Raw genomic sequence first — 15,037 nt, forward strand, 5'->3', positions numbered from 1 at the left:
GAGTGCCCTAGCACAAGGGAAAAGATGAGATCAAGAGAAAGAGAGAGAAATAATATATATATATATATATATATATATATATATAACTTAAGTTGCGAATCCGAATCCGGGAAGTGGCAGTCAGTGACAATAAAGGTGAGTATCTCGGTTTTTTTTTCCTTCTCCTCTTATGGCACGGCTGGCAAGTGCCATGCCATGCCGTGCCTGTGGCACGCCCATTCTTGGGGCTCGCTGCCACTACTGTTTCTTCGGTCTCTATTGCTTCTGTCATCATCAATCTCTACATCCCTCTATCATCGTTATTGCCGTCTTTCTCCTCCTCCTTTGCTTAGACGGTGTAGTTGTCATTATCCTCGCCCTCACCTTTCCCATCACAATCGATAATTTATTTTTGTTTTATTTTTTTAATTTTCATTTCTTGCTTCATCTTTCTTTCTTGTGTAGGATGTTGTAATGCTTGCTTCTACATCTGCTAGAGTTGTGACAAAGCAAATGAAAACTTCTTCCAATCTGTGGTGTGCTTGTAATTGCTATATTTACTCCACCCAAAAGTCTTGACACAATATTTAATTGTTGTACTACAAATACTTTTCAAGTTGTGGGGTTTTCAAACTATTTTTTTTTCTATATATTAGGCTTGTAATTTAGTGGTACTAACTTGCTGATTAAAATCTTATGATTTAAAATGAATGATATCTCACCTACTAGTTTTCAAAGAAAAAACTCAACATGGATGTTAACCACTTATATATAAAATGTCTATATATAAATATCATTCCTCATATTTATTGTTGGAAAATAAAATTACCTTTCAAATAAGAAGTACTTATATTTAAAATTATAATTTTATTTATCAAACCTAGTACAGAATCGTTAAAAGTTTCTGTTCTGCTTAATAGAGTCTCGCCCAAATGACTAAAATACATTATTATATCTATTAGAAAAATTGATGAAAAAAAGAAGAAGAGTAATTTAAGCATCTCGATAATTTATCATATTTATTGTATTTGATATAAAATAGTATTATGGTACTTTGGATCAAAATTCTAACTAAAAAAGAGCTGAAAACTCTACTAGAAATTACGGCTCAGAGGTATATATCCAGCCAACAAATTGTTGAATTAGCTACCCATTCAACAACATGAATCTAGTGTGAAGAATCCTTTAACACTTGGAAAAGAGGGCAAAAGAGAAAGACATTTAAAAGAAGAAAGAGAAAAGGCTAACCTCCTGCTATGTCAGGAGGAGCTCTTCTCCCCTTTGAGCAAAGGACCTTTCAAAATGGTTTCAGAACCAGTCTCTAAAATGACCCTTTCATAATGTATCCTAGCCTTTTTAAAGCCCATCAAAGTTGCCTATAGGCTTCAGAGGAAAAGGAGGTGACATGATGGCAAAGTTGGACCTCCTTAACAATAAACCCTCTAAGGAAACCATTGGATTAGGACTTCTCATAAAGAGTCCTAATTTAATTTCAGTAGGAATATTAGTTCATCTTGTTTTCGGTTTCCTAAATAAAGTAGGATGTAATGTGGGTATCTTTTTAGTTAAGTTAGGAGATTAAAATAACAAAGGTCTTCTAATGAGATTAGGGCATTGGCTTAGACACCTATGGGGTATGATAAAAATTGAGTGAACATAGTAGAAGAAAATCTTTACTTAATTGGATTTATAGTTGACTTTTGACGTTTGCATCAGATTTCATAGTTTGGACTCTGTGATAAAGTGCATCTTCTCAATTGAGTATTATCCTCTTATACTTTTTCTTTTCTTATATATTATTTTGTGGTTTATCATTGTGAAATTCTTATACTGTGTTGTACAAGTGTTGTTCCTCAGATACAGATTGATCTATCAACGAGGTACGAGTTGATCTACTATGTTTTCTTGCTTAGTGAACGTTCTCTATTTTCCCATAGTTTTTCTAATTTTCTAATATTGAGAAGGTTTTATATGTAAATATTTGTACTAAGTTTATTCTAACATTGTGCTCACTTTTAGTATTAGCGAGATTGGATCACACACGAAGTGCATGAATGCTTATAATAATTAGTGTTAGATTGTGTACAACTAGCGCATCAATGCCCTACTTGAAGAGTACATAAGGCATTATGTGAGTATTAACCAGCGAGATTGGGAACATCACCTTGATATGGCCCAATTTTGCTACAATATGCAGCGCAACAAGGCGTTGCATACTAGCTCTTGTGAGCTTGCAACTAGACAACAACCACTCGCTCTGCATACTACTGCTACAGGTGAAGCATGTCGCAACCCAAATACCTCACAATTCGTAGCAAATATAAAAGAGAAGAACGACCTTGCGAAGGCCTTCTTAGAGAAAGATACGTAGAAGACGAAGTGGGCGGATGACAAGTGAAGGCATCTAAAGTTTGAAGTGGGCGATCAAGTTCTTGTCAAACTTCAATCACACCAGATCAAGGCTTTCCGAAAGGTCCACAAAGGGCTCATTCGTCAATACGAAGAGCCATTTGTAATTGTCAAGAAAGTGGGCAAAGTGGCCTACAAACTAGAATTAACTCTAGATCTCAAAATCCATCCGGTAGTCTTACCAAAAAGACTTAAAAGACTGCAGCTGTAAAGTGTCACGACATGTCCCAACAATGATGACATCCGCTCTTGATAAAAGTAAAGAAGTGACTCTTAAATAATGTGACGTCAAGGAGTCATACCAACCACTGAATACTTAGTGCGTTGGAAAGAATTGCCACACGGCGAAACAAGTCGGAAAAGGATGAACTTGCTATGGTGATACAAAAGCCTCATTGTAGATTTTTAAAATCATCAAGCAGCTGGAACAACTATGCATTAGGTGGGGGAGAACGTGACATCTCATTTAAGTTTTGGACGAAACAGTAGTAACACAAAAGACTAAGTTGAACCCAATCTTATTAACGATTGGATTAGCCTCAAGCTTATCCACTGCTGGATAGACAAGGGCAAAAGGATGACACCTCGTCAATCATATACCTTCCCTTTTAAGCATCTAGAAAAGATATTTATTAGGGTAACTTAGTAGCTTGAACTCACTATTTGTATTTTATCTAAAGTTTGAGTAAATGAAAAGAATTAAAACTTCATTAAAATAGCTTTTATCTAAATGTTAGTGAAGGCTTTTTCCTTTTCATATTAATTTTACTTTGATGCTTACTTCATATTACGAAAAAGTTGAAGTATCGCATGGACTCGCTAAAACGTATAAATGTTTTTTAGTTCATAACTAGCCGCTGCGTAATAGCTAGCCAAAACCATGAGCTATTGGTCAGATCACCTGCCTAAGTAACATGCTCATTCACTTGACCATCAAAAAACAAAAAGAAAAAAAATTCCGGTATAGGTTTTTTTTTTTTAAGAGGAATGAGCATTTAACAAAAAAAAAAAAAAAAAAAAAAAGGAGATTACTCGAGGCCTGGGAGAGCTCCTCAGTTTTTTGAATCTTACCTCGGATCCTCTGCTAATCAGATGCATAAATTTCTGCGACTGGAATATCTTGCACACTGGGGAATTGTGCCAACCAAACTCGAATGTTACCCCCAAACAATTTGTATATTTAAACTAGCATGTTTCCAAACTATTTATATATTCAGTTAGTCCGACTATTATAGCTCAATTATAATGGTCGGATCCTACTATCTTCTCTTCTTCCTTCTTCTTCTTTTTTCCTTTTCTTTTTTGATGTTTTTGTTTTTGCTTGTTTGTTGAGGATACAAAACCTTAGTAGCCATTAACACAAATTATATGACGGCATCAAGTCACAGTGTGGACGAATGGAAGAGAAAGGTATGTAAATCAACCTTATTTTTTGAAATAGAAAGGTGGAAGGATTTCATTTTAATCAATACACTTATTTGAATCATCCATGCTTTCATCATACATTTTGCCAAAGTCAGCGAGAGAAAATCATACTATAATACCTAAAAAAAAAATAGAAGAAGGAAAAATAGGTCTTGGAAGGTAAAATTCTTATATCCCAACAAAACTGATGCACAGGATAGAGTTTTTTTTTTTTTTCTGCATCACATATTTTACATCCAAAGGGTCTTTGTATGACCATGGAATAAGAACTTTGATGCACTATTGCTGCTGAACTTGCAAGCATCCCTGGAAAAGGTATAACCTCTCCCAATGATAATTTGGGACATGGTGTAGAATGCCATGAGTAGAGAGGAGAATGTTACTGCAGTTTCTACATCCCTAAGCTTCTTCTCTTTCAGTCTCTTGATCTCTTACATCAGAAGCACTCTCTGTAGTCTGGTTGATACTGGAGGCATGCATCTCAGCCACTTCATCCTGATATATAGCCATATAACTCAATATTAGATCAGATGAGCAATATGTATTTCTTCTTAAGGTCGTTGAATGGATATCTTTCATGTGGCTGTACTTAGAATTCACACCGGGTACCAACATAAATAATTGTATAACAATGGATAGCTAAATCAAGGCACATAAATGATATCACTATTTACTGAATAATTGAACTGAAAAGGAACCACATGTATGAGTAACAACTAACATCTCATAATCACCTCCAATATACAGAAAAATTAGTATGTGAGGTATATATAGAATTTAAGCGAGGTTGGGCTATTAGCAAAAGAGAAAGAAGAAATGAGAGTCAAAATTAGTGCATCTGACAGAGAATAGCTTCTATGATAATTGATTGTAGGTGGTTTGGACATGTTCAAGAGAGTAAAAGTAAGAGTGCTTTAATTGAAATAGGCATTGAGAGAGGGGAAGACCAAAACTAACACACAAAAGAAATAATAAGACGAGGCATAAAGGCACCTAATTTAACGCATCAAGGTGACATAAGTTCTCACTGTTCTACATGCAGCTCAAGCAATGTCGATTACGACATCTATTCTCTTGCTTCCGTTTTGTCCAACTACTATGCTAGAAAAGAAAGAAGTGGATTCTTTTCGCAAGTAATTTAAATCACATTCATGTTAGACGAAACCTTCACATAAGAGTCCTAGTTAATGAGTACCTTGTGTGTATTCCCATTAAGATTCCTGACATCTGTAGTGGAATCAGCATCCTGGCTAAGTCCTCCATTGTTATTCATTGGCAGGTACACTTTTGTTTGGTCCTGGTCAAAATCCTGTTTATATACACTGTTTGTGTCAGTGGCTTTATTATTGAGAAAATATTGATGTAGCACAACAGAGTTCCAACTACAGCCAGGCATAAATCAGCTTCTACCTGTTCATCAGCGTTCTTTACAACTTTAACGTCCATATTTTGTTGTTCAGCAATGACTGGAGAATCTATAGTTACCTCTTTTGCTCTCTTCTCTTCTTCCTTTAGCTTTCTTCTCCTTGCCTCTTGCTCCTTAAGTTGTTTGAACCTGCATCCTATAGTTAATGACTAAATAAAAGCAAAATGGAAATGAAGATTTGAAGATGGTCTTCTGAGCATTATCCAACATTAACCTTTCACCAGGACGTAATCCGCCAGAATTTATATCTTGGCGGGACTTTGCTTTTTCTGCTTTAGGTTCACTTACAGACTTCTGTATGGTGGATCCAGACTTGTTAGTGTTCAATGGTTCATCTCTAGCCGCTCTGTCAATGTACTCTATAACAGGGTTCTTTGCGCCACCAAGCTTTTGAAGCCATAATTGCTGTGCTGTGCTCAGAATATTATTTGTGAACCTAGAAATCAGTTCAACTGACTGATTAGATCCTTTTTAATAGATCAAAAGATATCTCTGGTAGCAAAAATCTTCTCAGACTAGCAAGGATCTTCCACAACAGAAGAGTATATCATGCCAAATAAATACAAATAACGGTAATAACATAGATACAAAGAAAATGTGACTAAGAAGAGGACAGAATATCTAGTTCAGAAACTGAAAGAAACAGAAACTCAGAGGAATAAAATACATGTTCCACTGAATATTTCCTTCAAGCCTATAAAAATAATAGAAATTATCAAATTAAGCTTGCTAAGACAATCAGATAAGGAATCAAACACCAATCCTAATAATTCGAGCAACTCTGAGGTTTTACTCTTTAATCTCTATGTGGGTATCAAAAAAATTCTCTAGAAGCCTAATCCGTAGGTTAACTATAACACCCACATCTCTCTCATAAACACCATGCTTTCCTGTACAACCTTATGAAATTATCAAATTTCAGGCCAGTTTTTAGCAAACATCCAAGTCATTTTTCTAATTCCAGCAAGTGATTGCTAAATCTTCTAACCAGTCCTTTTCTCTCAGCTAAATTCATCTGTTCAACATGTTCTAGAAGTCATAAAATTTCACAAGAAAAAGAATTTGGCAAAGTGTTTGTTCAAGAAAGATGTAGAATAGCATCCAAACTCTGAATCAGTTCAATCTCCTCATGAACCATTTACTACATAAGCCTCCACAAACATCACAATCTATTTTACTAAATAATAGAGAACCAGCTCCTTCATGCCAAATCAACCTTGTAAGACTATAAGAACTATTTTTCTACAAGAAAATTCAGTATTCTAAACTATTCTCTGACCTCGTATAAGTTATTCAATAGGAACAGTTGAAAAGAAAGTAACACCTGCTCACCAATATAGACTTAGTCCAGAAGGAACAGAAAGAGCAAAATAACCAATCATCAAAGGAAGGAACTTAGTTACAGCCTGAGCACTCTTTTGACTAGGATCATTACTCTGCACAACAAAAGAAAACAAAAATTAAGAGATCAACACTGATATTTATTTGACTATTCTGTAAGATAGCGGTGCATGTATCTGAAAATGAAATAATAGAGATTTGTAATCGACAGATCAAGTAATGAAATGTTGAAAACTAATCACACTTCACGGAGAGGTAAAAATTAATATGCTACAATAATTCCATTCCCCGGCATAGAATTTATAATCTAGCTCTCATTTTTAGGACCTCTGGTCACTTCACCACCCAGTTGGAGACAGAAGAATATGAACCATTAAACTGAATATTAATTTAATATTGGTAACTCTGTTAATATACAGTTTCTGACAATATCCAATAAAGAAACTAAATAAGTGAAAATAATCTTTGCACCCATCTAGAGGGAAGGGAAGCCAAAACTAACATGAGAGGAATTAGTAAGAAAAGACATGATTTGACATCAACCATTGCAGTAAATAGAGATGACTGGACAAAAAGGATCCACATAAATAGCTGAGACAAAAGGCTTGGTGAGTTCTTTCTTTTTTTACTTTTTTTGGCAGTGAAAGGAAAAAAAACATAATAGATATTTTTCTTTTTAATAGAGGGATTGAGAGTTTTAATTGGACCTCCAATTTTCTTGATTCAGAGCCTTGCTGAATGTATCATAGTTTACTGAAGCCAAACAACTTGAAAAATTTATCAAGACACACTCTCCAAAAAATGGCACAAGTATCTATGAAACAAGGAGCTTGAAGAGAAAGCAATTCTGAATGTAATAGTGATTGAGAAGGTAGAAGGACCATGCTCATGATAGGAATAAAAATGCCCGAAGCTCTCCAATTACTTTTCATATCTTAGAGAGTTGAAGGATTAAACTTGTTATACACAATATAACTCAAGGTATGCATACTCCAACTTTTCATGCCTGGAAAAACTTAAAAGCATGATCTTCTTTTTCAAAGACAATAATAGATCCAAATTCAGTGGGATTCAATAAGTACTGAAGAATCCAGAAATAGCTAGATGCAGGCTTCAGATATGATCAGAACTCAGAGTTGACAAAGCTCAAGGAAGAATATTCAAACTATGACTATTCAAAAGCCTGCATCAACCTTTAAATTTGGTGCCAAGTTCAGGCAAAAGCAAGAGAAAAAAAAAAACTTGCAAGAAATGAAACCTAGCTTGGCAGTAATAATTATTAAACTATTGTTGTAGCTAAGACTCATTCAACCAGGACATCCAAAAGTACATCTACGGTCCTAGACATGTAAAAGTCTAGCTTATCTCTAAACATTAAAACTATGTTAATGTTTGATGTCAGGAGGGTCACTCATCTCTAAGGCACAAAAGATGCAATAAAGACAATTTGAAGAATCAAAAACTATACATAAAAAGTTAAAAAAGAAAGTAACAATAATAAAGGTGATCAAATTTGAGAAAAAGAAAGTAAGATCTTAACGAAGCCAAGTTATCAAGCTCAAGAAAGCATAAGAAGTTAACATGTGTATTAAGTATAACAATAGAAGCCTCTTATTGCAAGAAGTAACAAATTAAAAATATCTGAACTGATAGTTTGATGAATAATCAATAAGCTGATAAGTAGCAATCATGGAGTGAATCTTATTAAATATGCTGAAGGACCAACGGAAGTGTAGCTTTTAGGAGAAAAATATATAGTCATGTAAATATTATAGAAAATGTTTAACAGTTCTACAAATACCACTAACCTGTGGCGGCTGCATAATTTGAGCTGATATATACTGAGAGATAACCAGAAGAACTGGCAGAACAAGATAGGCTAATGTATCAGACCATCCAAGAGGTGGATGACCATCCTGAAGAAGACATGAACCATCTCAAAATTAGACGAATATATATAGCATTTCATAAACGATATATGATCAGATTGGATGTACTTTTAGTTCAAGATTTCCAAACATCTATTAGAAATTCACTTGTTTCTCTCCCTATTGGCCTATGCTACTTGTGATTATAGCATACATCCTTGAACACACTTACAGTCTCAATAACCACTACTTTCAAATGCAACCACATTAATTTCTTATGAAACACACTGTCATAAGCTTTATCTTCATGAAATACACAGATTAGCTCTCTTGTTATGATTCTTATTACAGTAAACACGAAAAAAAAACAACAAATACCTGCCAATAGGATTGTACTTAGATGGTTAAAGAGGTTCATATTGCTTTCAGGATTCCCAGTTTCGGATCTCAACTACATCGGTTTAACTATGACACCATTACTCTCTTATATCAAAATGGTTAGGGTTAGCAATTGCATTTCCATATCTTTCCAAGTCATAAAGATGAAGATTATTTCACTCTTATTCCAAATAAATGAATCAAAGTAAGCAGATTTCAAAGTTGCTAAGCTTGTATATTACTTAGGAGAGGTTATAAATACCATTACATAATTCATCTGTTTCCTTAATGTTAGCATCCTGGAAAACCAAACAAAAAACATATGCAGTGCACTTACTGTAAAAGGAAAAAGCCAAGAGATTCCACTACCACTTTGTCGAGCTGCAATGGTAGTCGGACCAGCCAAAGAAGGTATCCAGAAGAAGCCCTCAGTCAGAAGTCCCTTCATTTATAATAAACCATGTCAGGTATATATAACACATAAAAAGAAATAAGGACTGCAGTGCAGTGTATCCAAAACAACTTTAAACTATCTGACCTCATCAGCTACATTTGAGAGGGCCCTATACAACCCAATCCAAACTGGTATTGTAGCCAGAGTGGGCAAACATCCTGATGCAGTAAAGGTGTTCAAGAAATTGACTATTAGATACACTAATATAAGGACATAAAGAAGTCCTAAAAAACATATAATTGAACAGATAAATGCACATTGAATTGCTTCACCTAAACAAACAAAAAACGGTGCAACTACATATCAATATATTTGAAGTAGATATTTATATCTTGCGCAAGACACAGTAATATTGCTCACAACAAGCATGTCCACTACTCGTCCTTGCCTTTAAATATTGTAAGTGCATATAAATATGTCCAGAATTGCTATAAAAAATAATGCCAAGACTAGCAGCAGCGGTCCTTCACTAAGTACATGCTCAATCTTGAAAGCAACAATCTGGTCAGATTCTAGTTGACACTAGAACATGTCTTCACGTTTCCTTGATGAAATTGTTGACACCCTACTCACAAGCTTCCATAATAGAAAACACAAGCTGCCAAATTTATGACGACAGCAAAATATTACGAAGAAGAATCATGTTAAAAGTACCAGCTAGAGGGTTGACACCAGCCAATTTATACAAGCGAGCAGTTTCGAGTTGTATTCTTTCCTGCAAAATTAAGGAGAAAGGAATTTTCATGAATGTTACCTTATGAAATATATTAATTGCTAAATTTTCTAAGCATAAGAGTAGTGTCAGTTCCAAAATAGACACCAAGAAACTGAAAGAAAAAAAGTATCAGAAACTTTACCATACCTATTCAGACAATAGTAGCATTTTCAAAAGTTTACAAGGTTATAAGTTTGATAAAGATCAACTACCTGATCACCAGCATAACGCTGTTGTATGGCCTTGACTTGAGGTTGAAGTGATCGCATTGCCAAAGCCGACTCAACCTGAAAAGAAAGAAAGGCTCAGACTCCAAAAGGACGAACCAAGTCCAGAAGATTTAAACTTTCAACTAGGTGATGTTAACAGAACTTGATAATAAGATCTCCTGAAGACAAACAAAAACGTAAATCTACTGACTGAAAGAGAATGTTGTAGAAACTAGAAGAAACAAATCATATTACAGAAATGTATGAAAATTTTGCACAAAAGTCAAGAGGCTTTTTTGTGCAAACATAATTTTTAAAAATTAAGGAAGATCATATTCAGTAACAAGTTAACCAACCATTGACAATCTTTTTATTGTCACTGCAGTAAAAAATATAAATATAGAAAAGAGATGAGAAACATGCTAGTCAGGAAATAGACAAGGATTAAAAAAAAACTAACAGAAAGCAGTATATTATACTAAGAACCATCTCATAATGTTAAGGTGTATTAAAGGAATTTAGATATGAAGAAGAAAGCATGTAACTGTACATCTTCAACAATACTAAGCATGAATAGTATTAAAATGTATTTATATGGGGTCTATATAGTATATACTCAGACTACCATATAGAAAATAGAAACTTAGTATTCCAATATTTTACAAATTTCCAGACTATTCTGAGCTAAAATAATATTATCTTTCAGAGTATCCTAATTAACATGTAACTTCCTAATGTTAAATTTTAGTTGATTCGGAGATAATTTATTGATATTTTAATTATCTTTAAGTACTTTCTCAGTTTTGTTACTAATCAGATTTAGAAGTAAATACATTTTAATTTACCTATCTCTTTATGTAGTCTTAATTAAGGTTCTAAGTATCAATTTCAAAATTGGGATTGGGTGCTTGAAAAAAATATATGTGTCGGCTATATCGATCATCCGTTTCGGGCAATTCGAAGTGGGGCTGACTAAATCGACCAATACTTGAATCCATTTTGGTGATACAGACAGAGATCGACCAATACTTGAACCATGGTCTTAATGAAAAATTAGAAAATATTTAGCTTTACTTTGGAATTTGAAATTAATTCTTGGTGTGGACTGTGGACTCTGGAGGATTCTAATATCCCATGTTGGACTCTTCTTTTTCCTCTCTTTATTCTTCTCTTGTAATTTTGTGGTGGATGCCGCATTCTCCTGTCCTCCTTGTTTATCTTACTATATTAGTAAGGAAAAATATACTTGGATGTGAGAAAGGGATCCTAGGATAACCTATTTTTTATCCATGGACTATATATATATATTCTATACCTCTTTATCTTTCCTCATATCAAAATGTTCCTTATTTTCCACTACATCACTAATGATCTCAATTACTATCATCACCTTAGTAAGTAATGGCCCCACAAACAATCTAATCAGATGCAAGGTTCTAATTGGATAAGAGAAAGGAACCTATCCCTCTTCATGCCACTTGGCCATCCTCATGAAAGAGAGGAAGTACACACAGAACTACATAGACTTTAAAATTTTGCCTCCACTTCTTTACTTTTACATATAACTTGGTTTTCATTCTTCGTTTGCACTCGAGACTTGAACTCCACCCATCCACCGAGAGTGAAGGGTAAGGTTTTCATAGAGAAAGTTCATCTTTCTATTGCATTCTCAGTACATTTTGGCTAATTTACAGCATCACATAATGAACTTTTCCAATTAACATGTGCTAACAATTTAATAACTATATTTGAACCTCCAGATCAATTATAAGTTTTTATTTGTATCCTCGTCATGGATATAAGATTGTGCAGCCGGAGCACCCATGTCGATGGCACTTCAATCCTTGGTTCCTAATTAAGCTACACAATTATTACAAGCTACAACAATCTCCATAATCTACATATCTTTCATCTGACTCCCTCCGTGTTTTCCATCTCTCTTTATTTACATTATTCTTACTTGGTTTATGTCCTGAGGAACCCCATTTGTTTAACATTTTTCCTTCATATTATTAATGCTTGAATATTGTTTAGTTGCAAAATAGGCCTTCCAAGTGCTCTTGAAAGAGAACCTCATATCATAATTGTAAAGTTTTCTTGAATTCATACAATTTCATTCAGAAAATGTGAAGTTTAATTTGTGAGAAACACTTTTCTACTCATCTATTGATAGAAAATCTAATAATTCTGCAGCTTCCCAAAATCTTCTATGAAGTGGTAGAAGATACTGTATATAAACAAGTAATGTATCATTCAATCTAACAGATTATGTATTATTAAATTCCCATGGGTATGGCAATATTTGAAAGAAAAATATATTCCTATATCTCACTTAATTTTCAGTGTTGCTGAATTTACATTCCCCAGGATATTCTAATTTTCTGATCGATAAATTCTTAACCGATTCTATTTTACTTTTCTCAATGACTTGTTCACATATTATATAACCTCATCTTATTATGCATTGTTAAGTTAAATCAGGAACCCGTTTGCAAGAAAATTAGCTAAAATAATGTAGAACTTCATTTAATTGCATCTATAGAAGTGTCTTTCAGATAACAAATAAGCTAACATGCATATAAGGCTACAAGTTGATCACTCTGCTATCTAAAATGATCATAAATAGTAGTGATAAAAGGAAGGTTCACTATTTTTTCCCCATTCCATTCAATGTGAAATGCAAAAAGCAGCTCAATCAAAAATGCAAAAACTACTAGAAGATAAACTCTGGACAGTAAAAGCAGAACAACTAGAAGAGATCATGTTAAACAATAAAATGGGACAAATCAAACCTGTTTCTTAGTCAAAGGAAATGTAGCTGCCTTCACAAGAATAGTGAGAAGAATGATTGCAAAACCATACGCATATGGAACATGAAGAACTGATAGCCCATCTTTTAAAACCTGCAGTAGATGAACCAAGAAAGAGAAAAATATTAACAGAAAAATTGCCAATACAAATCTAAGATTCCCAACTAAAATAGTGTCTGCTCTATATAATTTTGATGACGCTTTAGTGCTCCAAATCTGTCGTTAGCTTACACATTCTTTGCATATGCATCAAAGGACCACAAATTTTAATAGTCCTCAAGGGGTTAAACAACGTAATTCTTATGATGAAGCATCCAAGTTAAATATCTAATAGATGATAATTGAACACACTAAAAAGGTATGATGTCGATAGCATAAAGCAAGGGAATATATTATATTGGACTATTAGATCCATATTGTTTTTAAAATTACTCAATACAAAATAGAAGATTAAGATAGATGTTGTACACAATCTGAATCACTGAAATGAACTCTAAAATGCACCCAAATATGCATGTACAATCCCTCAGCCTAGTGTATTTCCAATTATACACTCCTGAACTAAATCCAACTACTTAAATACTGCTTAACATAATTGCAATCCCTATATATGTTACAAAAACCGCTCCTTGTTATCCAAACAGCCTTCAAAATCAAATCCAGAACTCAAACCGACAAAAACTACCAACCTTCAAAACAGTCTCCATGTATCCTGTGATGCCCGACAACCAATCCCCCGTTTGCTGCTTCGAGCCTTCGACGACGGTCGCGGTGGTGTCGGGGGACGAGACGGCGGCATCGGCGACGGTGTAGATCAATCCCTCCACCCTCCCGAACAGCTCCCGCGCAAGTCCGTCGACCGTCTCGAATTCCGGAAGGTGAGGGCCCGACCCGACCCTGGCGGCGAAGGAGCGGCGAAGGAGGAAGGGGGTGGGGAGGAAACCGAAGTGCGCTCGGCGGGAGAGGTAGGTCGGGGGAGGCCGGAAGGGGGTTAAGGTTAGGGTTTTGGATTGGAAGGAGAGGGGAGAAGCCATTCTAGGGAACGGCTTGAAGACTGAGGAGGAGGAGAGAGAGAGAGTCGTGCCGGAGATATGGCCTATTGGGAAGGAATCGTCATTCGTCACCGGTGAAATGTAGTGGAATCTTTTTTACACTTTGACCCCTCAAATAGAGCTAATGTTTTACTTTCACCCCCCTCATCTTTTTAAAAATTAATTAAAAACACCCTACGTTTTACATATATAATCATTTACATCTTCCCTAATCGTTATTTACCATTCGACCCATGTATTAGAATAAAAGATATTTCATTCATTTCAAAAATAAAAAAATTTAACTACCTAAAATACCCTTCATCAGAACACTTTTATGTGTTTTTTTTTTTACTTAGACTGAGAATACAGTTAAATTAAGACTTAATTATATTTTACCTCTTATACTTCGACTCACTATAACTTTGCCTTATATATTATATAAGCGTATAAACATCTCCTAGACTTTTGAAAAGCTACAATCCTTAGACAGCGTTAGCAATGACCTAAAATTATCTTTCTATCCCTATGTTAATGGAGGAATATATTAAAGTTTACTAGTTGATAGTATAAAATTACCTATCTACCTTTACTTACTATCAATTGGATGAAACTCATTCTTCTTCCCTTCTTCCCTCCTCATCTTATTTTTTTTCTCTTCTTTCTTCCTCTTTTACTTCTATTCTCGTCCCATCTTCTTTCCTTCTGTGACAATATTAATATTTTAATTTTTTCTAAAATCGTAATAGATGAATTTTGTTTGTACTTTAAAAATCGCACACCTCTATCTCATATGAAGATGATAAGATTTAGTTTTCTTTCGCCTTAGGTAGCAGCTTTCTTTCTCATTGTTTACTTAGCTCCTACAACATCTAATGGTAACTTCAAAAATTATCTATAGATCGTAGGTGTCATATTTGTGTTTTTCTGTTTTATTTTTTAGTTGCAGGAAGCCTAATATGATGAAGTACTTTTTTTATCCTATAAAGTTA

At 34.5% G+C, this 15,037-nt stretch overlaps 1 protein-coding gene across 1 annotated transcript; it reads right to left on the bottom strand.

Annotated features, from left to right (window-relative positions):
• Positions 1 to 3,812: 3,812 nt before the first annotated feature.
• On the bottom strand, positions 3,813 to 14,145 carry LOC140771853 (ALBINO3-like protein 1, chloroplastic). The gene is made up of 12 exons (XM_073113618.1): positions 13,704 to 14,145; positions 12,997 to 13,107; positions 10,208 to 10,282; positions 9,935 to 9,995; positions 9,365 to 9,438; positions 9,164 to 9,268; positions 8,389 to 8,496; positions 6,572 to 6,675; positions 5,454 to 5,675; positions 5,224 to 5,368; positions 5,009 to 5,122; positions 3,813 to 4,308 (listed from the first exon to the last, which is right to left on the bottom strand). The coding sequence occupies exons 1-12, from the start codon at positions 14,046 to 14,048 to the stop codon at positions 4,213 to 4,215; spliced, it is 1,560 nt and encodes a 519-aa protein (XP_072969719.1). The 5' UTR covers positions 14,049 to 14,145; the 3' UTR covers positions 3,813 to 4,212.
• Positions 14,146 to 15,037: the final 892 nt, after the last annotated feature.

Source organism: Typha angustifolia, chromosome 12, assembly GCF_048772165.1.
Source record: "Typha angustifolia cultivar Huaian chromosome 12, ASM4877216v1, whole genome shotgun sequence".
NCBI classification, from domain to species: Eukaryota; Viridiplantae; Streptophyta; class Magnoliopsida; order Poales; family Typhaceae; genus Typha; species Typha angustifolia.

Excerpts from the sequence above, each read along its gene's own strand:
- LOC140771853 (XM_073113618.1), bottom strand. The coding sequence starts at position 14,048 with ATGGCTTCTCCCCTCTCCTTCCAATCCAAAACCCTAACCTTAACCCCC. Across the intron at positions 10,283-12,996 it reads TTCCTTTGACTAAGAAACAG|GTTGAGTCGGCTTTGGCAAT; the intron begins GTTTGATTTGTC and ends CTTTCTTTTCAG. Across the intron at positions 5,676-6,571 it reads TCTGGACTAAGTCTATATTG|GTTCACAAATAATATTCTGA; the intron begins GTGAGCAGGTGT and ends ACTGATTTCTAG.